Source organism: Convolutriloba macropyga, chromosome 3 (assembly GCF_964194025.1).
Source record: "Convolutriloba macropyga chromosome 3, txConMacr16.3, whole genome shotgun sequence".
Lineage (NCBI taxonomy): Eukaryota > Metazoa > Xenacoelomorpha > Acoela > Convolutidae > Convolutriloba > Convolutriloba macropyga.
This window is the reverse complement of record NC_134470.1, coordinates 4,555,376-4,580,671: the sequence shown is the minus strand read 5'-3', so window position 1 is coordinate 4,580,671 and position 25,296 is coordinate 4,555,376. Positions and strand designations below refer to the sequence as shown.

At 37.8% G+C, this 25,296-nt stretch overlaps 1 protein-coding gene across 1 annotated transcript; it reads right to left on the bottom strand.

Moving 5' to 3' along the window:
* Positions 1-23,288: 23,288 nt before the first annotated feature.
* On the bottom strand, positions 23,289-25,080 carry LOC142335844 (uncharacterized). The gene is made up of 2 exons (XM_075384172.1): positions 24,483-25,080; positions 23,289-24,388 (listed from the first exon to the last, which is right to left on the bottom strand). The coding sequence occupies exons 1-2, from the start codon at positions 25,078-25,080 to the stop codon at positions 23,289-23,291; spliced, it is 1,698 nt and encodes a 565-aa protein (XP_075240287.1).
* Positions 25,081-25,296: the final 216 nt, after the last annotated feature.

The window sequence follows — 25,296 nt, the reverse complement described above, 5'->3', positions numbered from 1 at the left end:
AGTTCTCGTAGTGTCTGGTTGTTTTAAAATGCATTAGTGAGAAGTTTGATTTGGTCAAAAGTGTGGGATTTGACCTAAGAGCTATTATAGGTGGGGTACCTAGAAAACTATGAGGTGGTGAACTTTGAAAAAATTGTGATGAAACGGCTATAAGTGGTTCCAATGAGCTTGTGATAGTAAACGTTCAATGTTAGTTACTAGTCCTGGTGGGTATTAACTGGTTTATTCTTAAATTTTGATGGAGTTGGTGAACTAAATTGAGAACGTATTTGTTCTGTGTTAGAACTATCTGAGAAGAAACTAATATCCTGTAGTCTTTCGTTTCTATTTGATACAGTATGTATCAGTCGTGGCAATTCTAAGCAATGTGTTGCGCTTGTGTTAGCAAAATTATTTGGTTGAGTTTCCAGTTGTGGTGCTCCTGATGGAGCTATTCTAAAAGTCGATTATTGCAAAGTTTCGTTTGCAATAAAGCCTGAATACGACAGGAGAGTTTGTGTGTTTTCTGGTTGTTGCTGTTGTTCTTTTTGTGCTTGGTGTGCTTGCGCCTGAATCTGATAGGTGGGAATATGATTATTGATTATGGGGTAAAGCGGGGGAGTGTTACGTACAACGAGGTCTATCTGCAGATTTAGCAGTAGTAATGACCGATTAAGGATGTTCCTTGGTGTCTTGTGCTTGTAATTTTTTATTAAAGAGTATAAATGATGACTTTTTGCTTTGGGTTGATGGTAGCGGCTTTGAAGGAACAATTTGATGATTCTGAGACTGAGGGAGCACTGGGATTTCTGCTGGTTGTTGACTAGCGGACGCAATGGTGTCGTTGAGCGCTGGCTCAGTGTGCGGCAGTAATCACAAATCACAATGGAATTTTTTGTAGTAAATTGAGGAGATAATGACATTTATAAGTATAATTAAATGAGGATATATAACTAGGATAGTTAAAATATCTAGGGTTGCTGAGAAATTTCATTCTGGTGGAGGAAATTATGCTAGAAGATGAGATCTAAAAAATCAGCAAAGATAACTCTTAAAAATTCGTCGATTGTGTAATCCTTGCTCTCAGCAAAAAAATTGTTTGTGGAAATTCTATGAACTGTTGTTGCTGTTCATCCAAATTAGGGAGGTCAATGATATACTTTTTATCGTGAGAGACAGGGATAGCGTCTAAACTAATTGTATTTACTATAACAGTATAGAGTTATTCAATTGTTTTTGGTGTTGCTCTTGGTGAAAAGATTGTGAGATAAAAGAGAGCAATATGCCTGATAAAAAAACTTGTGTAAAAACCCTTTCACAACAATTATGAGAATAAAAAAAGTGGCCGAGATTGTAAAAGATATTTTAAAATCGTAATTTTTTTTTTAAAGCTTTGGATGTATCTAAATGTATCAGCGTATGAAGTTCTTCAAAATAGTACTTCAATTCTTTATTACCAAGTTAATGGCAAACATGTCTTAAGTGTAGACGAGTAATAATTTTGAGTGCTGTAATCGGAAAATTTGATAGTTCAGAGAGGGCTGGTGTGAAGTGTTAAGCTTGTTCTGCAGTGAGCTTGCTGGATTCAAGAATTTTTCTTTGTGCTGATGAAAATTGCGAAGGGTTATGCGAAAGAACTCTACTGTGAGACAATTCTCTCTATTTAAAAAACTATTGATGAGAGAGAGAGTATTCAAAAACTTAGAGTTTTTCTAAATTGAAAGAAAGAAACGGAGAGAGATTTGAAGTAGAAGTGAGAGAAGAGTTGTTGAGAGTCAGTTAGTTCTTTTAGGAGAATTTTGATCAAGAAGAAGAAGAAAAAGAGACAAGTTAGTTGCAAGGGAGGTAGACTATGAAGTTATTTTAGATGATGCGGTTTGGCCTGACCACGACTCTCCTTCGGGAAAAAATTACGAGTCCAATCTTGTTAAATGAATTAGATTATGGAATTATTCCTTAACCGAATTTTTGGTTAAATTACTTTCATTATAATTGTGGTTGATGGCCTGTATTTCGCTCTTTTTCATACCCTGATGGAGGGATTTTGTGGTTCTGTTAGGGCAGCAGGTGGAAGATTAGTTTCATTGTGTTGTTAGCTAATAAAAGTAGCTTTGTCATTTTTCCCAGTGTAGTAATTGCATTAGGGAGGAAGGGGATTGAGAACGAATCGGAATTATCCCCCTCGTGTAGGAAAACCACACGGTTGAATTTTTTGGGACTTCTTTTTATGGGATATTTGGAGCACTATGTTTTTTTAAGTTTATTTTTTAAGGACTATTCGTTATGTTGTGTTCGGCTAACTAAAGCAAGAGATTAATTTTTTGCATAAAGTTGTAGCTGTATATGTGTGTATTAATAGCTCAGCTTCCTTGGACTTGAAAATTTGGTCTGTGGTATGAAGACTCTGATGTCTTTTGTCGATTGTTTTTGTCAGCTAACAATTCTAGTATTAATGTTTTCCGAGTTTTTATCGGATAATATAGACAGGGTTTTGGATGGCTGGAGGGAGGGTTTATCCATTTTTGATAGGGCTGTCTAGATTAAGTTTGACTTTGTGAGAGCCAATTTTTGAGGGTGAAATCGTAGCAACGAATTATTCGAGACCATTTGTTCTTGAACGATTAGTTCTTTTGAATTCTTCGGGAAAAATTTTTTTCGATGACGGATTACTTGTTTACCTGAAAAATCCTCAATTTATATGTTTTGTACGTGTCAATTTGAGTTTTTGAGTTTCGGACTTCCATTTAAAATTAAAACATAAGGGATCTTTTTTGAGTTTCGGAATTCCATTTAAAATTAAAACATAAGGGTTAGTTTTTAGTGTTTGAGCCGTCCCAAAACGGCGATTGATGAAGGTTCATAAATGCTTATTTTGATTTAGATAATTGTGTACTTCGTTGTAAACATCAGAGTGTATTTTTTCTCTATTTGGGAGCCATTTTGCAAAAATTCCTTTGTGTATTTTCTGAATTTGGGAAGGATAGCCAAGGTGGTCCGAGTGTGTGTTCTGAAAAACAATGTCACGGGGAGTTTTGTGAAGGGTTACAGATTCCAATACTGTCTATGGTGTAAGATAGAATAAAAACAATAGGCTTTTTTGGTTTAACTATAGAAACAAGTTCATATGGGGAAAGGCCCATTTTTGTAACTGTTATTTCTAACTTTTGAGTTAAAAGCAAACGGAAAAGCTTTTACCTTCTGTGATCACATATCATATTGTGTCTAAAACTATCTGAATGTATTAAGCTATCCATTGCTGTTTTCTAATAGTCAGTTTGATCAGGGTGCATCTGGTGAACGTGTTTTAAATTGTACGGTATATACACGGAAAAAGTGTGCGAACTCGTTGTTACAATATTCATATCCGCTGTCTGTGACTGAAATATCAAGTATTTCAAACTTAACTATCCAGTGGTTAAGTAATACTTTTAATGCATTGAGTGAATAATTTTTTGGTTAACAATGGAGAGAAACGTAGTGCGTAAAGGCATCTACCGTGAGTTTCCCTCTGAGAACGGAGAAAATATCCTTTTTTGTTCAATGATATACAAGGATTGAAGTACTCTGAGACCTCTAAAAATGGCTGCTGAGCAGCCAAAACGAGGTTTGGCATGCATTTGCTCGTTTGGCAATTCAGGCAATTCAGGCCTTGTGTAAGAACTGCCATCCATATTTTGATATATGGGAAGTATCAGTGCTCTGTTATTGTAGGATGTAATCCTCAAGACCGGAATGGCCTGAGATATTGTTTGAATGTGCTTTATGAAATATTGTTAATAGTTAAGAAGTTGCTAGACTGATTTTTGGTGTTTTTGTTTCTTGTTTATGGTATAATAATTCGTTTGACTTATTTATACTTAAATCTTGAAAACGCCGATTATAGTGTAGTAATCCTTTATTTGCTCTTATCGTTAGTGTGGGGCTAACAGTGCAAATTTGGTACTTCTTCCACAAAAATAATTTGTTGAAAATTTTCAACAAAATTGTGTTCGTTATTTCAAATGTTTCAGCATAGATATGATTTTAAGTTAATATATTAGGTGATTAAGATATTAAATCATCCAATGCGCGCAGTGAAGTATTTACACTTTTTATCAGTTCTGCATAATTCGCTTTTCAGGAGTCAAATGTAAGTGGTTCTGTTTTCTTCTCAACCTGACATCCGTGTGTTGTACTATTGGGTATGTTTCCAAAAGCGTTTGATTGTTTTTGGTTTTTTTATGCGTTGGTTATGAACGTGGTCTAATTGTTGTGCTTTTGTTATGTACTCATTGTATGAAATGGGGATATAAAAATTATTTCCAGTTCTACCTTAAAATAGTCTATTTTCTGGAGATATATTGCAAAGTGTATTGATTCTACAATAGAGTCTGTGGTTACTGTGTTAATGCATTCTGTTGATACAGCATAGTGACACTGTTTTGGTGGGGTTTTTTTGTTGTGTGTCATATAAAACTTTAATGATTCTGGAACTTCTACAGTTCTCAGGCCATGTTTGTCCTGTGTTGTTGTCGTTAGTTAACAACCTAACAAACCTGGAGGTGATAAATTTTTCGCTTCTCTCCAAACTTTTTGCAAGTTTGGATTTTTCATTTGAGTGATTCGGCTTGTTCTTTTGTGTGAAAAGGAAGGGTATAGGTTTTCCATTTGTGTACAAAAAAATAGTGTGCTGTGACCCTTAAAAAATAATGTGTATTCCGAAAGTGCATAGATTATATTTGAGCATTCTAGAAGAGTAGTGGATAGCCTAAGTTCAGTTGAGGAAAACAAGCGGGACTTTGCGGAAATGAGTTCCATTTTCCCAAATTGATTTTTTTTGAAAAGTGCACGACCGATACCATAGTTTGAGGCTCCACATAAAACCTAAAACGTTTCTCTCAATTAGAAATAGCAAGACGTAGTATATATAATTTGAAATCAATGAGAAATCCAAAAAAAACTGTATATCTTTTATGGTTTTTTTTTGGTTGTAGCTTTGAAAAGCCGTCTGTTTATAATTTAATTGGGTGAGTGTGATTGCTTTTGATCTTAGCAATTTTACTGATTCTAGAAATAAATAGGAATCGTCTGGAGCAGCTTCATTATATTCGACATTCAGGACTTTATGGTATCTTGAGTTTGCAATATTGTTGCTGTTGCTATCATAGTGTCTTGTATCTGGACATAGTGTCCAATATGTTGTCCAGATACGTGATTTTTTTATTTTGGAGAATTAGTTGTTTGAAAATGCTATTCAAGAATGATTACAGGGCAGCTAGACCAATAGAAATACCGTAAAACAATCGTTTGAAACAGTATTGTTGACCTACGAAGACAAAATTAGTCAACCGGTGCTAAGTATAGCTAATTGCGTTTGGTTATGTGCGCTTTTCTTGTAGGCTATTGAGAAAATTGATCCTAAATTCTTGTGAGAATAATTTGTAAAGTCTCTTCCGGCCAACGGCTTTTAATTTCGTCAATCATTGCGTTCAATTGACTGGCGTCTAATACAGTTTTAAGTGATTCTCCTGATTTTAGTAAAATTAAGTGATTATTAAATTTGTTCCCTGTGGTTAGAGAATCTGTATTGACGAGTGCAATTATATGAATGCGTGTTAGAATATGGAGTAATGTAGTACTCATTCTTGTAATTTTAGGGGTTTACGGGTAGCGCAATAATAGGGTGCTGTGACACTTGAATAAAAAAATCGTATTCCGAAACTGTATGGATTATAGCTGAGCATTCTCAAAGAATAATGGAAAGCCTAAGTTCATTTGTGGAAGACCAGCGGGAATTTGCGGAAATTGGTTCCTTTTTCCCAAATTCGTTTTTTTGAAGAATTGCACCGCCAATGCCTTAGTTTGAAGCACCGCACAAAATGTGAAAAGTTCTTTCTGAATTAGAAACAGCAAGACGTAGTCTTCCATCTCTGAGTTCTTTATTAACTATATTATCAAAGGTTTGTAGACGTTCTGGTTGTAGAGTTTTGAGCTGCATTTTCCTAAAAAACCCTCACATTGCAGCCACACTCTTACATCATTTTTGGCGGAAAAATTCAACCCGGGGCGGTCGAGCTTCCTAGCCCAGGCTGAGGTGCGCGACCCAAAGTGGATATGTCCAGACCGTCCCAGACTCAAAGTGCCTATGTCCAGACCGTCCCAGACGGAAAGTTAATATGTCCAGACTATCTTGCGTTCAAAACGTTTCGAGCGTTCTTCGTGCGTTCGAAGGCAAATATGTCCAGACCATCCCAGAACGAAACGGTATATGTCCAGACTTTCGTGCGTTCATTTCCAGACCATCGTGCGCTCCAAATCAAATTCGTGAGTTCAACGCCAAAATTTTAGTGAGTCCATGTCCAGACCATTGTGCGTTCATGTCCAGACTTTCGTGCGTTCACCAGACCCAAAAACATTACATCCTGTGGTGCAGAGCCATTTCTTCAAAGTGAAGACAGAGAGGGTTCCAAAATTCCACAAATCCAGATAAATAAAGCTTATCAAAAAACTTGATTTTATATCTTTTTTTCTATACGACTGAGCAAAAAATCGACCCCTCCAACCTAGGTTGTTGAAATCTTGTGGTAATCTATTTTCAAATTACACTTGCATTTTCCTAGGTTTTTTAAACCTTAAGGTAAAATACTACAAATTATACTTGCATCGGGTCAAGGAGTTGTTCTCTCGCTTCGGTTGGCTTTTAGTTTGATTATATCAATGTTTATGATGTGATGATAATGATATATATATATATATATATATATATATATATATATATATATATATATATATGTTTATGTTGTTTTCAGCGTTCTTGAATGGGTGTCAAAAAAAGTCTTATCTTATTAGAGGTTCATTTTATTCTTAATACTGATAGATAGACACCATGAATTTTGCTCACGATAGCAAAAAAAACAATGTCTACTATTAGAATAAAGATGTTCATGTACCTCACGTAAAAAAAAGACTTTAAATATCTGCATTTTTGGAGTTTTGGGACGCTCTCTGTCTTCAGCTTCAAGGATCTGCACTACACCCCAGCAGGTAATTTTTTCCGTCTGGTGAACACACGAAAGTCTGGACATGAACGGACGATGATCTGGAAATGAACGCACGATGGTTTGGAGATGACCGCACGATGGTCTGGACATGAACGCACGAAAGTCAGGAAATGAACGCGCGAAAAGTTCCGTGTTTCCAGACCGTGTAATTTTGAACGCATGACGGCCCCTTCGTGGGTTCATTTCGATCTGGACATATCTGGTCTCGGTCTGGGACCTCAGCCTGGGAGTTAAAGTCGGGCTGTTGTCTTTTCATGGGTCGAGCTTAAGTCTTTTTCATAACGAAGAAAGTCCAGATAAGGTCTTTTCATGGGTCCACCAATAGTCATTTCATAACCAAGAAAGTCGAGTAAAAGTATTTTCATGGGTCCACCATTAGTCTTTTTATAGTTCATATATACAGAACTCATTTATATTCATAAAAAATACAGAAGCAGAGCTGGAGCAAGAGTAAATAGCTTTGCGCCAGATCAGTTCAACTTACGTAACAGTTGGAAAACTGCCAAAAACCTTAAGATCTTCGTCAATTCTTAAGATAAAAAGTAATAGCAGCTCAAGTATATAACCAAATTAATTGATTCAGTGAAACCAGCTAGCTTAAGTGTATCGCTCCTAGTCCCATTAGCCATGACAAAATTTCGGCGTTATCCAGTTTGTTTTCCCCTGCAAAATTATGAAATATCTTTTTCAAAAATAATGCAGGTTTTTGAGGGATTAGTGGTTCTTCTGAATCGTTAAAAATGAAGGAGCATGCACGCTGACTACGTTTTATGCAATATTGCACGGACAATTTCAAGGGCAAAAAAAAGATTACTGAAAAGACCAATGATCGACCCATGAAAATACTTTAACTCGACTTTGTTTGCAAACATTGTGTCCAGCTTAAGTCCAGCCCAAATATTGAATCGAGCTCAAGTCATTTGTACAATTTTGGGTGCAGCTAAAGTCTTTTGCGAGATATCTGAGTCGAGCTAAAGTCCATAATGTCTTAGAGTCCACCTAAAATCGTTTCATAGCTCAAATGAGTCGAGAATGGTCTTTTTATAAGGCATTTTGGTCGAGCGTTGTCTTTTCATAGGTCTGTACCTAGACCTGGGAGACGTCTGAAATTTCTGCCTCAAAAGCTTAAGCTGTCGCATTTGTTTCTTTTTTTGGTAGTCAACCAGGTTGCTCGTTCTTTTACCGCATGTCTGGAGAGCAACTACTAAACTGGAAAGCCGGGTTGCTTTAAAAACTAATTTATTTTTGTATTTTGATACTTTTCCAAAGGAAAAACAACCAAAAAATCTCAAGTCTGACTAATCGACGCAAATTCTTTACTCTGAAATTAATTCAGTCAAGTTTCTATTAATTAAGCAGTTTGACAACGTAGTCCAGCAACTAATATGTCATTTATCGCAAGAATTCAGAAAAAGTTAAAATGTTGCGGTATTTCGCCGACTGTGGCAGGTGACTTTACTATCAAAATATCCAAATGGAATAGCGCTTCAAGGCTATCTCAATCATTAAAGCTAGAATAGATTGAAAAGCGAATTTTAATGCTTCATTCTATCGGAGCCATACGGATTTTTTCACTTTGTTCAACATTTATATGTAGTAATTATTACTAGTACACAACCGTCATACATGAATTTAAATTAAGACTCACACTCGAACTACGCTGTTACTTCCACGAAATCAATTGTTCACAATCACGCAAATTTAGCTCAATTGAAGCATGACATACCCAAATTGGTAAGCCAGATTCGATGAACTTTGCGACTTTCATACCAATTCAGAGAGTGCAGGGCACCGTATAGGGCATCCCCCCAAACTCATTCAGAGAACCTTGCGACTTTGTAATCTACAACCAATCAGGGATGCAATTTTGACATGCATACGGCAGTATAAATAGAGCTGGAAAAACTACCAAAAATCAAATGAAACTTGTTAATTTTGTCTTATTAAACTGATTTACAGTGCGTATTGAAGCACACTTTCTTGAGCGGTAATCATATTTTGAAGTTTTTATTGTGTTTTGTTTCTGTAGATCATATTGGTCATTGTACAGCTTTAACATTACTTTGACTTGAAAAAGATAGTTACTTTTGATATTCTCAAAACTTTCTTTCTGAGGAAAAAATTTCCTAGGTAGAAGAAAGCAAAGTACATAGTCTGTTGCTCTTACTTGCTTTAACGAGGCCTAAAATAGTTCAACATTGGTGTTACTGAAACCATTAGAGAGACTTGCTTAGTTTGAATTTTGAAAACAATTATTATCGGATTTGCAATTGGTAAGACATACTGTTTTACAAATCTTAACTGAATCGGGTTCACATTTTTCATTGGTATAGCCAAGTTATAGGACTACAATTTATAGGATCGGGAATTCTTTAATTCGATTTAAAGAATAAATTATTAACACAAACTCGAATTTCGTTTATAAATTGATTTATCATCAAAATCTCAACAAAATTTCATTGTTTCAAATGGATTTATTTTGTTTATCTGAGAGAAACAGGTTTGTTATTTAGCTGAGCTGAGCAATTAGTTATCAAGAAGAGTTGAGCAACAAGCAATGCAACGGTTAGCTACAGTATAGCGGATTAAATATTTCATAAGAGTTAACTGCAAAAACAGAATATCCGGAGAGACTGGAAACCGCTGAAACGAACTGGGCGTTGTAAAGTTTTCCTTGACTTTGATAGGAGAGCAGCTGTTATATTTGGTCCGCTGACGCAGACTTTGTAAGGCAAACTGCTGTCCAATCTGATGAAGAGAGGGCCAAAAGCATCCACCAATGAGAACTCAACAAATCAACAGCAACGGGCCACTCAGGCGAATAAAAGAGTGCAATTCCATAAAGAAAATGAAGTGCGAAACCTGCTCAAAGGAAATCAGCAAAACAAAAAGCAAACAGCAACTAGGCAACTCAAGCACAACCAACAGAGAGGAGCTTCAATCAACAGATACGATAAGAAGTTCCGAGCGTTAGCAGGAGAAATTAACACAAAACGAAAGCTTGGCTACAAAATAATTGAAGATTCAGATCGACCCAACAAACTAAAGGTCCTATATCAACAGACTATTCACCTTCTATAGAAAGAAATACCCAAGCAACTGCAGAGTCGAAACAAGCTTGCACCTTACCCAACAAGTTTCGTTGAAGAACATCTGAAAGAGGCAAGGAACTGCAAGGCAATTTTGAACTATCATTGGCTTGCATATATATGCAAAGGCACGCAACCAGCAGTGAATGCAGAGCAAGCAAACACAACTCAAGCAATGAATGACAGCGAGAACAACAAAAACTACCAAACGGACAACCCAGTTGCTCAACTATTGCTTAATGGAACAAAAGCAAGTGGCCAAGAGAAGGAGACATCTTTCGGAAACATCCTCAGCAAAGCAAAAGCGTGAGGAAAGGATGAAGAAGTTCGATATAAAATTCGAAATCAAGATGCGAATGGAACAGGCACGGTTTGAGAGGAGGAGGTTAGAACTGGAAACGCAAATGAAGGAACTGGAAGTCAAGCGTCAACTATGCGAGGAAGACCGTGAGCTAGAGCGCAAAGTGAAGAGAACAGGATTAGAGATTGATGATGTTCATTCCCAATCAATTAGTGCTCGAGACAAATCACCCTTCGAATGGAACCCCAGGAAGAGAGATGTCTCAGAGTGGGCAAATAGAATCGACAACCTTCTAACACCAGAAAGATCAACAGCTCGCTTCGAAGCAACCCGTGAAGTTAACAGGCATAGTCACTTCTAACGATATCTCAGTTCACTAGACCCTTCCTCCAGTGTTGAAGACCATGACGTTTCCTCCAGAGCTGTTCTACGTTACAACACTGGTTATTCAGGTAGCATTAACCTACCAAAGCTGAAGTTCAAAAACTTGGACGAAAACCCTCTCGAGTGGCCCCAGTGGTCTAGTATTTTAGTGGCCTGCAACAGTGGATGCTACAGTGGATCTGCTACAGTGGATCTGCTACAGTGGATCAACGCCCAATACCAGACTCAGAGAAGATGAGCCATCAGAAGACTCTACTGACAGGCAACGCAAGGTCAGCAATCTCTGGAATGGGCTATTTTGGACGGTTCTATGGTGCTGCATGGAGCATTCTGGAGAAGAAGTTTGGAAGGCCTCAAGTGATCTTCGATGCCCAACTGGAGAGTCTTTGCAAAGCAAGTCAGGTGAAACCTCGCGACTCAACAGGTCTGATCAGTGTTTAAGTTATTGTTTCAAACTTTATGAATGAGCTCAAAGAGTACAAGCAGATTGGTGATCTGCAATCAAGCTCGACACTGTATATGGCAACAGATAAACTGCCTCAAATTCTCAAAGAGAAGTGGTGTTTCTATGTTCAGGAAAAAGATGAAGATTGGCCTGATCTGATTGTGTTTGAAAAAGGGCTATCAAAAATAGCATTTGTGCATGAAAAGTTTTCGGCTTTCACGGGAGAGCGAAGAGAAGAAGACCGAAGAAACACAAATAGGGACAAAGGGTTCTCGAAAACATCAAACTTCAGTGCAAGTTCGCACGTGAAAGAAACCAAGAAAATGCAAAGTGATCACTGTCCGCTAGCTGATGGCACTCACAAAATTTGGAACTGTCGACTATTCAGGAACATGAGTGTGAATGATCGGTACGCAGCTGTGAGGAAGCATGCAATCAAAGAATGTAAAGTCAATGCGTGCGGTATCAATGGATGCATCAAGAAGCATAACCGATTGCTACACTCATAAAACCAAATGGACGAGGGCAATCACACAGTCAACGTCAGCGCAGCAACAATCAACCAAGTTACAAGCTTTCTTTAGATAGTTCCGGTCTCAATACAGAGCGGTGGCAACAGTATGAACACATATGCTTTCCTCGGTAATGGATCAACGGTTTCGTTCATCGATCAAAGTGTGCAAGAGAAGTTACGAGCCCGAGGCACCGATTTGATTGGCAATAGTGACTGAATTTGAAACTGAATAGTGGCTGAAACAAGCATCGATCGAAGATAATTCAACAGAGAGAGTGATGAAACAGAACTTCATTTGTCTGCTGACGCATCTGAGGACACAATTTTTACAGTTGCCTATCTACGTTTACAACCAAAAGAATACTCAGCTGACTTAGCTTTTCTCATTGGAAAATGCAGAGTGGCACTGATGAGGCATCATTCAATAGCGCGATTGGAAATGCAAGCGGCAGTCATGGCAGTGAGGTTGAAGGAACAGATAGTCATGGAACATGAAATGAAGATAAATAGCTGCAGTTCAGACTCAAATACATTATTGCAGTGGATAAACAGTTCTCATCGTACACAACAAGTGCCTGTGGCCAATCGAGTGGCTCCGATACTAGATACAACTGATGTTTCACAGTGGAAACATGTGAGCGGTATCAACAACCCAGTGGATAATGGCACCAGAGCAATCAACGTTGAGGATCTTAAGAGGAGAGAGCGGCTCACTGGGTCGGCCTGGGTGAAACGACCAGAAATTGAATAGCTTGAGCAAATGAACCTATCTTTTGACTCAGATGAAGAGAATGTACCCTCTTCATTGTACAGGCTGAAGAAAAAAAAAGTGGTTATTCAGTGGGAACGATTCAGTAACTTTAACAGACTAGTGAATACCGTGGCATACGTACAGCAAGCATTGAACAAACACAAACCAGAAACACTCGTAGTCAGCATTGAAGAAAGGAAAAAGGCAAAAGCAATCATCTTCAAGTTGCTACAGCAAGAACAGTTTGGTAAAGAGATGAGATATCTCAAAGCTGAAAAAAAATTCCAAGAAGCAGCAAAATCCTACAATTCTCCTCATTGCTGGCTGAAAAAGGACTTATTCCAACCAAAGGCACAATAGGCAAAAATTAACTGGTTTTCAATGCGAATCATCCAATATTGTTACAATGGAAACATCATGCGGTTGAATTATTCTTGCAAAATGAGCACAAGGACAATCAACACGAAGGCACTGAGCATGTAAGAAACATTGTTCAGTAGAAGATATGGATCCTAGGCATACGAAATGCTTTAAGATCAATCAATAACAAGTGTGTTAACTGCAGAAAAAGCAGCGCACAAACAAAAGCACCAGTAATGGTAAATCTACCCGAAGACCGGTTAGAAGCTTCAACAGCCTTCACAAATGTTAGATTTGACTACTTTGGTCCGTTCAATGTGAAAATTGTGTGGAGAAACGAAAAGCGATGTTGTTGTCTGTTTACATGATTAACTATGAGAGCAGCGCATATAGAAGTGGTACCCAAGTTAGACACAGATAGTTGTCTCAATGCAACAATGAGACTTTTTGCGTGAAGAGGCAAACCGAGTCTAATCAACAGCGTCAACGGGACAAAATTGGTTGGAGCTGGAAGTAAGTTTGCAGAGTACGTTGCGGCATGGAAAAAAGAAAGGATTGAAAAACATCTAGTTCAACGAGGAATCAGATGAAAGTTCAACCCACAAGCAGCACCTCACTTTGGAGTAGTATGGGAACGGTTGGTCAGAAATTGCAGGAAGGTAATGTATGCAGTGCTGGACAAATCAATTTCCGATGACTTCCTTTCAACATCGATGTGTATTGTTCAGCAGACAATGAACGCAAGACCTTTCACTCCAGTCATTTCAGATGTTAATGACTTAAAATTATTAACCCCTAATCACTTCTTGCTTGTCAATAAGAACGTTTGCTTACCCTGTCTACTATTCGCAGAAGAGTTTGTTGATCATCGAAAACCCTTTCGACAAACTCAAGCCTACGCAAATCTCATAGAGGACAGATTTTGTAAAGAATATCTGCCAACTCTTAATAACCGTCAAAAAATGCAATCACGGCGAATGAAGCCCTCAAAACAGAAAGTCTCATTTGGTTGATTAAAAACAGCGATAAGCGTGGATATTACAATCTAGGTCGAGTTACGGAGACCATCGATGGGTCTGACGGTGTGATTCGATCAGCGTAAGTTCAAACAAACGACAGTGTCTACAAGAGACCAGTAGTGGAAGCTCGCCCCAGTACTACCTGGAAAAGATGTTTTTGCAATAGAAAACAGGGTCGGCGATGGGGCGGTTGAGTTGAATACCACAATACCGAAATTGAAAAGCGCTTCAAGGCCATTTCAAGAGTTAAAGCTAGAATACCGTTAACAGCAAATTTTAATGCTACATTCTATCGAAGCCATACGAGTTTTGTTCACTTTGTTCAACATTTTTAATTTGTAACTATTATCTGTACACAACTGTCATACATGAAATTAAACTGACACACAAACTCGAACTACGCTGTTACTGCCACGTATTCAAGTGTTCACACGTTTACAAAGTTAGCTCAAATGGAGCCAGAGATACCCAACTTGTTAAGCCAGATTCGATTAATTTTGCAAATTTTATACCAATTCAGAGTGCGGGGCACCGTATAAGATAACCCGAACTCAGTGTATTCAGAAAATCTTACGACATAGCAATCTACAACCAATCAGAGACGCAATTTTGACATGTACGGCAGTGTAAATAGGACTTATTGAACTTCCAAAAATCAGTTGACGATTGTCAATTTTGTCCTATTAAACTGACGTACAGTGCGTATTGAACAACACTTTCTTGAGCAGTAAATTATTTGTTATTGTGTTTTGTTTCATGTTGGTGATTGTACAGCTTTGCTTTGACTTGTGAAAAGAGAATTATTTTTGATATTCTCAAAACTTTATTTCTCAGGAACAAAGTTACTATGTGAGAGAAACTCTGTGCAAAGCACATAGCCAGTTGTTCTTACTGGTTTTAACCAAGCCTAATTTAGTTCAATATTGTCGTTACTGACATACTGTTTTAAAACTCTTAACTGTAGTGGGTTGACATTTTGCATAGGTATAGCCAAATTATAGGGCTACAATTTGTAGGAACGGGAATTCCTTAATTCGATTTAAAGAATAAGTTATTAACAAAAACTCAACAAAATTTGATTGTTCCAATTTGAGATATTTTGCTTCTCTGAGAGGAACGAGTTGGTTATGAAGCAAAGCTAGAGAATTAGTTATCAGGAGTAGTTGAGCAACAGGTAAGGCAACGGTAAGCTACAGTATACCGGATAATACAGTTCACAAAAATTAACTGCAAAAACACAATATCCGGAAAGATTTGAAAACGCTGAAACGAACTGGGCGGTGTAAAGTTTTCCTTGACTTTGATAGGAGAGCAGCCGTTACACCGACTGTCTGTTATGTTACTCTGGTGCAATAGCCTTGCTTCGTGGCACCCTAACTCTGACAGGAGGTAAAAAATAACAAAACATCAAACATTCCAGATCGATAAAAAGGAGAGCTATGAAACACTTTTTACTCAACCTGTAAAAGGGCCATAGCTCGTTTCTGAAACTATAGTTCTCAAAAGATTAGTCTCGACAAAATTATTCATCAAAACAGTTTTTTTCGACATTAAGGAGGAAGCTAAAATTATAATTTTAAGTCAACAAATGTGCCCATCCTTCACCCCAGAATTTTTCTGTCTTTACACACGCACAGGCACAATCACAAATATATATATATATATATATATATATATCCAGGTTTAGGTGCACGACCCTAGACTGCTGTTATCTGACCATTTGGGTCGCACACTGGTGGCGTGGTGCGACCCAAAATACATGGTCTGGGAAGCGCTTGAGTGACACGATGGTCTGGGCAATGGTCGCACTAAGGTCTAATCAGAGGGCAAAGTCTGGGAAATGGTCTGGACAATGGTCGCGCTAAGGTCTGATCAGAGGGCAAAGTCTGGGAAATGGTCTGGACAAAAGTCGCGCTACGGTCTGGTCAGAGGGCAAAGTCTGGGAAATGGTCTGGACAATGGTCGCGCTACGGTTTGATCAGAGGGCAAATTCGCACTAAATTCTGACCATAGTTCTCACGAAATTTTGGACTATGGTCGCACTACGGTCTGATCAGAGACCATAGCCTGGACATAAGCTGTCCCAAAATCTGACCACAGAGCATTAACTGACCATATATATTTGACTGCAGTTTTTTGTCACTGTTTTTGATAACTAAAAAAAATGACTTTGATAACTCAAAATGGCTTTCTGTTTATATTCTTATCAATTAGTTTTGTCCTAACCTTAACAAGATATACTAAATTAATAAATTTTAAGTTCAGCAGTTCATAATTTTGAATTGAATAATTAAAGCAAATAACAACGGATTTTGACATGTATTCAGGAATACTCTGATCAGAGGGAGCGTGGGTCGCACTACAGTCGCAATAATTTTTTGTGTCGCACTATGGTTGCACCAAATCTTGGGTCGCAATACGGTCTGATCGTCGCACTACGGTCTGATCAGAGGGCTTTGGATCGCACAAAAGTCTGATCAGAGGTCTTATGGGTCGCACTATGGTCGCACGATTGCACGATTTCTTGGATCGCACGATGGTCTGTTCAGAGGGCAAAGTCTGGCAAATGATCACAGCGTTCTAGCGTCCCGCAGCTAAACCTGGGTATATATATATATATATATATATATATATGTATATATATATATATATATATATATATATATATATAATATATATATATATATATATATATAAAAATTTATTTATTTATTACCCGGGCCGACGTGTCAACGCTAAAAAACGCAAAATTATGTAAGATTGGCGTTGCATGCGTTAAATTTATGTATGATCTACGCCTGAGCGTAGATCTTACATGAATTCAACGCATTCAACGCTAATCTTACATAATTTGCGTTGAATTTTGGCGTAGATCTTACATATTTAGCGATGAATTTTAGCGTTGACTTCACATAAAATCAACGCATTCAACGCTATTCTTACAGAATTTTGCGTTGATTTTTGGCGTAGATCTTACACATTCAGTGTTGAATTTAAGCGTAGATCTTACGTATTTAGCGTTGAATTTAGCGTTGATCTTACATAAATTCAACGCATTCAACGCTAATTTAACATAATTTTGCGTTGATTTTTGGCGTAGATCTTACATATTTAGCGTTGAATTTTAGCGTTGATCTTACATAAATTCAACGCATTCAACGCTAATCTTACATAATTTTGCGTTGAATTTTAGCGTTGATCTTACATAAATTCAACGCATTCAACATTAATCTTACAAAATTTTGCGTTGAATTTTGGCGTAGATCTTACATATTCAGCGTTGAATTTTGGCGTAGATCTTACATATTTAGCGTTGAATTTAGCGTTGATCTTACATAAATTCAACGCATTCAACGCTAATCTCACATAATTTTGCGTTAAATTTTGGCGTAGATCTTACATATTTAGCGTTGAATTTTAGCGTTGATCTTACATAAATTCAACGCATTCAACGCTAATTTTACATAAGTTTGCGCTGAATTTTGGCGTAGACCTTACATATTTAGCGTTGAATTTTAGCGTAGATCTTACATATTTAGCGTTGAATTTAGCGTTGATCTTCCATAAATTCAACGCATTCAACACTAAACTTACATAATTTTGCGTAGGATTTTGGCATAGATCTTACATATTTAGCGTTGATTTTTAGCGTAGATCTTACATATTTAGCGTTGAATTTAGCGTTGATCTTTCATAAATTCAACGCATTCAACACTAAACTTACATAATTTTGCGTAGGATTTTGGCATAGATCTTACATATTTAGCGTTGAATTTTAGCGTTGATCTTACAGAAATTCAACGCATTCAATGCTAACCTTACATAATTTTGCGTTGAATTTTGGCGTAGATCTTACATATTTAGCGTTGATTTTTAGCGTAAATCTTACATATTTAGCGTTGAATTTAGCGTTGATCTTTCATAAATTCAACGCATTCAACACTAAACTTACATAATTTTGCGTAGGATTTTGGCATAGATCTTACATATTTAGCGTTGAATTTTAGCGTTGATCTTTCATAAATTCAACGCATTCAACACTAAACTTACATAATTTTGCGTAGGATTTTGGCATAGATGTTACATATTTAGCGTTGAATTTTAGCTTTGATCTTACAGAAATTCAACGCATTCAACGCTAACCTTACATAATTTTGCGTTGAATTTTGGCGTAGACCTTACATATTTAGCGATGAATTTTAGCGTTGACCTCACATAAAATCAACGCATTCAACGCTAATCTTACATAATTTTGCGTTGAAATCTGGCGTAGATCTTACATATTCAGCGTTGAATTTTAGCGTTGACCTTACACATTTAGCGTTGAATTTAGCGTTGATCATACATAAATTCAACGCATTCAAAGCTAATCTTTCCATTTCATTTCAGACCCCTTTACGATTTCAAAAGTTTTTCATTTTTTTCAAAAAGTCAATTTTTTCACTGTTTTGATACAGGTGAGAAACATGAGGTCAGCAAAAAATTACTTTTTAGTGCTCTTTTATAGTGCAAAATCCAATTCAGACCGTTTTACAATTTCAAATTTTTCAAGTTTTTTGTCGAAAAATTGTATTTACTGTTTCGACCCCTATACTGCACAAGTGAGAAAAATGAAGTCAGCAAAAAAATAACCTTTGAGTGCTCTCTTACGATGCAAAAACCATTTCAGACCATTTTAGGAATTCAAATTTTTTTCAACTTTTTTAAAAAAATTAAATTTTTTCCAGTACGCCTCATATGGTAAATGCGTTGAATATGCTAAGTTAAATACTACGCAAAATATGTACGATCTACGCTTTATAAGAATTGCGGCTCTTAAGGAAACCAAGGTACTTTGGCACAATGGTAGAAGAGGCGACAAGCAAACAGGAGGTCAGCAGTTCCAGTCGCATACGCAACTGGAGGTTAATAAAACTGCGTTGTTAAGTCGGCAAATTGACCGCATTTTTCTTACAAACTTTTGCGTTGAATGCGTTGAATTTCTGTCTTCAAATTCAACGCATTCAACGCAAAAATATGTAAGAAAATTGCGGTGAATTTTCCGACTTGTCAACGCTAGTTGCCGCTGATCTTACATAATTTTGGCCAAATTCCTCGGCCCGGGTAAAATAAATATTTCTCTGATTGTTCAAAATCTTGCAAGACATTTGGCAAAATTCATCTGGCAAGATCTCACAAGATATAACCATGTGGTTTCGCCGGATGATTGCGTACCAGAGCCTGATCCTGTCAGTCCTGCTCGAATATACTCTCCATTGTGTAATATAAAACCCAGCTGGAAGTAGTCGAACATAGCCACGCACCTGTCTGCTTCCATTCGGTTTAAGGTACTACAGGCAATCAGCAATTGAAATGAATTCAATTCGCCCACAGAGGTAGCACTTCGCAACTAAAAAAAATATGCTATTAGGTCATAGCAGGCACCAATAAAAAAAAGACTTGAGGTGTAGGCGCAAATATCGCTAAAAGCCTAAAGTTTGCTTTAATTGCGGTAAAATATTGTACTATTATAAGTTAAAAGCAAAGAACTCGTCTAAACCTTAAGTCGCTAAATGTTGTCGTTTTTGTTTATTTTCATTTAATTTATTTTCATTTATTTTCATTTAATTTAATTTTGTTTACTTTTTTTTAGCTCCGCAATTCACGGAAATTTTATCTCAAAATAACGTCGAGCATAACCGTGAGTTACTAGAAATAAAAGTTTAACAACATGGGTTTTTTGTTTCGACAGCCGCAAATACAGGCAAATAGCTCCTTTTGGCGATCAAGAAAACTGTTTTCTTCAATACATATTATTCAGATATTAAAAGCAATGAAAAATGATTGGCAATCAATAAATCAAGTATCTCAAAGATTTCTATTATTCGAATTTGCATGCAAATTTACAGATTATCTTTTTCGAAAACGATTACATAAACACTTTCAGTGCTTCCCGTGAAATAAATTTGGCAACGTGCTTTCCCAGCCTGCAATGTTTTTGTGTTTAAGTCCAGGAGCCTAACAAAAAAACCTAGATCTATCTATCTGTCCGCACAGTACTGAGTGATTTTTCTTCTGGAACTAAGAAAGGGCGAATAACATGAAAATAAACGCGTCCGCCCAGGTCTAGGTACAGACTTATGAAAAGACAATGCTCGACCAAAATGCACTATGAAAAGACCATAATCGACTCATTTCAGATACGAAAAGAGTTTAGCTGGACATTAAGACATTCTGGACTTGAGCTCGAATCAAATTCTTCGCAAAAGACTTTAGCTGGACCCAAATTTTTACAAAAGACTTTGGCTCGACTTAAAATTTGAGCAGCAGTTAAGCTCGATACAATGTTCGCAAACAAAGTCGAGTTAAAGTCTTTTCATGGGTTCACCATTGACCTTTTCATTAGTCTGCTTTTTTGCCATGAACATTTTCCGCGCAAAATTGTATATAACGTAGTCAGTGTGTATACTATTTCGTTTTTTTACGATGCAGAAGAGCCACAAATCCCTCAAAAAAATTCATTATTTTTTTTTAAAAAGGTAGTTCATAAAATTGGGAGGGAAAGCAAACTGAATAACGCCAAAATGGCGTTATTCAGTTGTTATGGATAATGGGACCAGGACCAATACACTTAAGCTAGCTGATTTCATTGAATCAAATAATATGGTAATATACTCGAGCTGCAATATTTCTTTGTCTTAAGATTTGCTAAAAATTTAAGACTTTTGCCAGTTTTCCAACTGTTTATTAAGTTGGACTGCTCTGGTGCAAAGCTATTTAGTCTTGCTCAGGCTCTGCTTCTGTATGTACAGAAGCACAAAAAAATGAAAAATATCGGATCATTTCCAGACCATCGTCCGTTCATGTCCAGACTTTCGTGCGTTCACCAGACGGAAAAAAATTACTTGCTGGGGTGTAGTGCAGATCCTTGAAGCTGAAGACAGAGAGCGTCCCAAAACTCCACAAATGCAGATATTTAAAGTCTTTTTTTTACGTGAGGTACATGAACATCTTTATTCTAATAGTAGACATTGTTTTTTTGCTATCGTGAGCAAAATTCATGGTGTCTATCTATCAGTATTAAGAATAAAATGAGCCTCTAATAAGATAAGACTTTTTTTGACACCCATTCAAGAACGCTGAAAACAACATAAACATATATCATTATCATCACATCATAAACATTGATATAATCAAACTAAAAGCCAACCGAAGCGAGAGAACAACTCCTTGACCCGATGCAAGTATAATTTGTAGTATATTACCACAAGGTTTATTTTGTCATGGCTAATGGGACTAGGACCGATACACTTAAGCAAGCTGGTTTCACTGAATCAAGTAATGTGGTTATATACTCGAGCTGCTATTACTTTTTATCTTAAGAATTGACGAATATCTTAAGTTTTTTGGCAGTTTTCCAACTGTTACGTAAGTTGGACTGCTCTGGCGCAAAGCTATTTACTCTTGCTCCAGCTCTGCTTTTGTATTTTTTATGAATATAAATGAGTTCTGTTTATATGACCTATGAGAAGACTAATGGTGGACCCATGAAAAGACTTTTACTCGACTTTGTTGGTTATGAAATGACTGATGGTGGACCCATGAAAAGACCTTAGCTGGACATTCTTTGTTATGAAAAGACTTAAGCTGGACGCATGAAAAGAAATTAGCTCGACTTTAACTAGGAAGCTCGACCGTGTAATTATAGTCAACATTGCCCCCCCCCCCTTACTAGCCTTTTAAAGTCTTTTCATAAGTCGAGGTCCAGGCCTGGGTGGTTTTCAAACGAGTAGCTCTAACTTAAACCCGCTGCTGGTCTTAATCTCGTAAACTTGGCATGCAAACAATTTAGTCAAAACGCATTGATGTTAAAAGAGCCGACATTAGAAAGCGAGGAACAATGAGCGTTACCAAGTAAATTGAAATGACTAAACTATATCACAAGATAGAGAAGTTTTGCGCGTTTTATAGGTAAACTGTCACTTAGATTTTTGGTTTGAAAATCACACATAGTCTGAAACCGGTCGCTGACTCAATTCGCTCAAAAACCAAAAAATATTAGTCTAAGCAAACGATTTTCATCCATATTTGAAAATATAAAAAGTGGGAAATCGGTTGGGTACTTCTCAGAAATATTACGTAGAGCGCATTTAGAATCACAATGCGTTATACGTATTAATTCTGAGCAATACCCAAACAGTTTTCCTTAAAAAAAATAACTCGAAATATGGCTGAAAATTGTTTCCTTAGCCCAATACTTTTTCGTTTTTTGAAGGAATTGAATCGGCGACCGATTTCAGACTAAGTCCTGCATAAGAATACAGCTAGATTTGCCGGATTGATGCAGTTGCTTTGAGCCTTAATTCCGTGGAGTTAATGCTTTTGCCTTCATCTAGAGAAAACGATTGCGTAATACGTAAAAAGATTGTGATTGTGTTTAGCGCTTATATTCTGGTGCGGAAGCCATGTGTTATCTTTTCTTTAGTCTGATCCGCTTTAAGAGACAACGACTGATTTTCAAGAGTTTATTTTGCTGTATGTTCTTCTATAAGCTTGTATGCTTGTTAAATAATAGCTTACAAAGGTGTGGTTTATACCCGCATTTACTATCAAAGTTAAGTGTGGCACGATGAAACTCATGTATGATAATGAATAAAAAGGTTTGGCATTGAAAGTCATGAAAAATCAAAGTTAAAGATATGAATTTTACAGCGATTATGAATATGAACTCAATAAATTTGAACTAAATAACAAGGGGAAGGATTGGGGGGCTAAACGGTTACGGACCGTTTACACTCCGGCAAGCAACAACAAAACTTAGCAATTAAATTTATCAGAAAAGAACAAATTAATTGACATCAGAAATTCAAATTTACTGCCTCAAAAGTTTCCGCTTAAGTGAGTTTTATGCATCAATTTGACATGATTGATGGAGTATTCATTCACCTTCCGCGGCCAACGAAGAAGAAGAATCATTGTCAGCTTCAAACACTTTGCCCAATCTCACTGCGGGACGTTGCACCATGCCAGTACTGGTCTTGATGTCGAAGCTTCTTGCCACTCCATCTCTACTCACATGTGCTTTGACGATCCGACCAATGGGCCAAATTCCATGGGAGCCAAACAACATCTTTGTAGAGCCAGACAACATCATCTTCCTTGAGCTCAGCGTTGGCTTGCTGCCATTTTGTCCGTCTGTTAAGTTCCGGTACAAATTCTTTGAGAAGACGAGACCAATAGTGGTCCAAAAGGGTCTGTGACTCCTTGAAGTCTTTAATTGAAAACCGGGTTCTGTTGTTTGCCAGAGGTTTTAGGCAGAAGTGGCATCTTCTCATCAGGAAATGATTCGGTGTTAATGGTTCCTCGTCGGTCAAAGTGCTCCCAACATGCGTCAGTGGGCGTGAATTAAAAATTCCTTCTGCCGCCGCTACGACTGTATTAAGACTGAAAAGTTTAGTCGGCGGCTTCTGAGGACAACAAGTAGGCTTCGTTTAGCCGACTGGATAATTCGTTCCCAAACCCCTCCGAAGTGCGGTGCCAGAGGTGGGTTGAACATCCACTGGATGTTCTGTTGGGCCAGCTGGAGACGTATGTAATTGTTGTCTGGTTTGTAGTTTTCCTGAAAATTGAGTTTCATTGTCTGGTTGGCTCCAACAAAGTTTTTCCCGTTGTCCGAAACAATAACATTAGGGTATCCTCGTCTGGATACAAAACGTCGAATAGCCATTAGTAGACAGTCAGTAGAGAGGTCCTCACAAACTTCCAAGTGTACTGCTCGTGTAACCAAGCATGTAAACATGCAAACATAATTTAGTTCTGTCTGGGTTCTGGATTTTTCACTGTGAAAGGGACCGAACATGTCCATTCCAGTATTCACAAATGGGTAGAGTTTGGAGTGCTGCGGAAAGCGAAATTTTGGTAGAGGAGCCATCTTCGGTCTGACATTGTCTGCTCGCCAGCGTCTGCAGATGAAGCAGTACTTCCCTAAAGTTCTTAGAGCTCTGCGGATTCCAACTATCATGAACGTTGCTTGGATATGAGCTCGAACATGTTCAATTCCATGATGCCCGCAGTCGTGATGTGCTTTCTCAATAAGCAGTTTGGCAACTCTGCACTTGCTGTGGAGTATCACCGGATGTTTGCTCTGAAAAGGCAATCCAGATTTCTGAATTCGTCCCTCAACCCTAAGTAGTCCGTCGCTATCCAGAAAGCGTGTATATGGTAATAGTTTGTCCTTCTTGTCTAGTGGTAGTCCACTTTGAAGTCGAGAAACTGTGTCCTTGAAGTGTGTGGACTGAGATATCCTTAAGAGAAAGCTTCGGGCCTTGTTTTCGTCAGCCGCGAAGTCATCCAAGTCGCAAGGTACGTCGCGTTTGATCAACTTCTTCAGTACGCGCACTGCTCGAAACACTGTTCTAATTGTGCCAAGTAGTCTAGGCCAATTTGAAAATCTGCTTGGATCTACCAACGGTTTTTCACTGATCTTGACATCAACTTGAGTGGCGTATGTTTGAGCTGTTTTTGTCACTGGAGAATGTCCACTCGCTCTCAGGTTTGATCAGGAAAGAAGGTGCTGTTATCCACAATTTTTGAAGATCGCATGGAGCTAGACCTCTGGTACCATGATCAGCCGGGTTCATTTTTCCTGGTACGTGTCGCCAGACGTCTTTGTTTGAGTTCTCAGAAATTTTGTTGAGCCTACGTGCGATGTACATCTTCTGTCGATCCTTTGATTTGATCCAGCTGAGTACTGCTGTGCTGTCGGTCCAAAATTTTTTGCTCTTCACATCTATAGTCATCTCGGTCTCACAGAAGCCTGCTAGTTCTGCTCCCAGTGTAGCTGCTTCGAGCTCCAAATTGGGAATGCTCATCTGTTTGATTGGTGCCCCCTTGGACTTGCTGATGACGCAGTGGGTAGCTATTGAGCCGTCAGCGGAGATTGTCCTCAGGTACACCACTGCTGATACTGCTGAAAGTGAACCGTCTGTGAAGGTGTGCAACTCGTGAGTTCCATCGACGTTGGGCACTAGACATCTGGGGATTTGAATTGAAGGCATATTCTGGAAGTCTTCCATCCATTGCTGAATTTCGTCGTATTGTTCCTTTGATAGTAGCTGGTCCCAATTGTGTCCTTGCTTGACGACTTTTTGTAGGATGCATCTCAGTCGAATTGCAAAAGGCGAGATTATTCCAATGGGATCAAACAAAGAAGCAGCCATTGAGAGAAGCTTTCTCTGTGTGATATTCTCTCTTTCATAGCTCAGTTTGGGTTTCGTTTCGCAAAAAGAAGTTGATCGGATTCAGGGTTCAATGTTTGACCAAGAATCCTTTGTAACTTTAGAACTCCAATTCTGTCTTCCTCTGGAATCTTTTCCAGCACAGCAGGGTTATTGCTGAGAAAATTGGTGGAGTTGAATTCCCCTGTTTGAGAACAT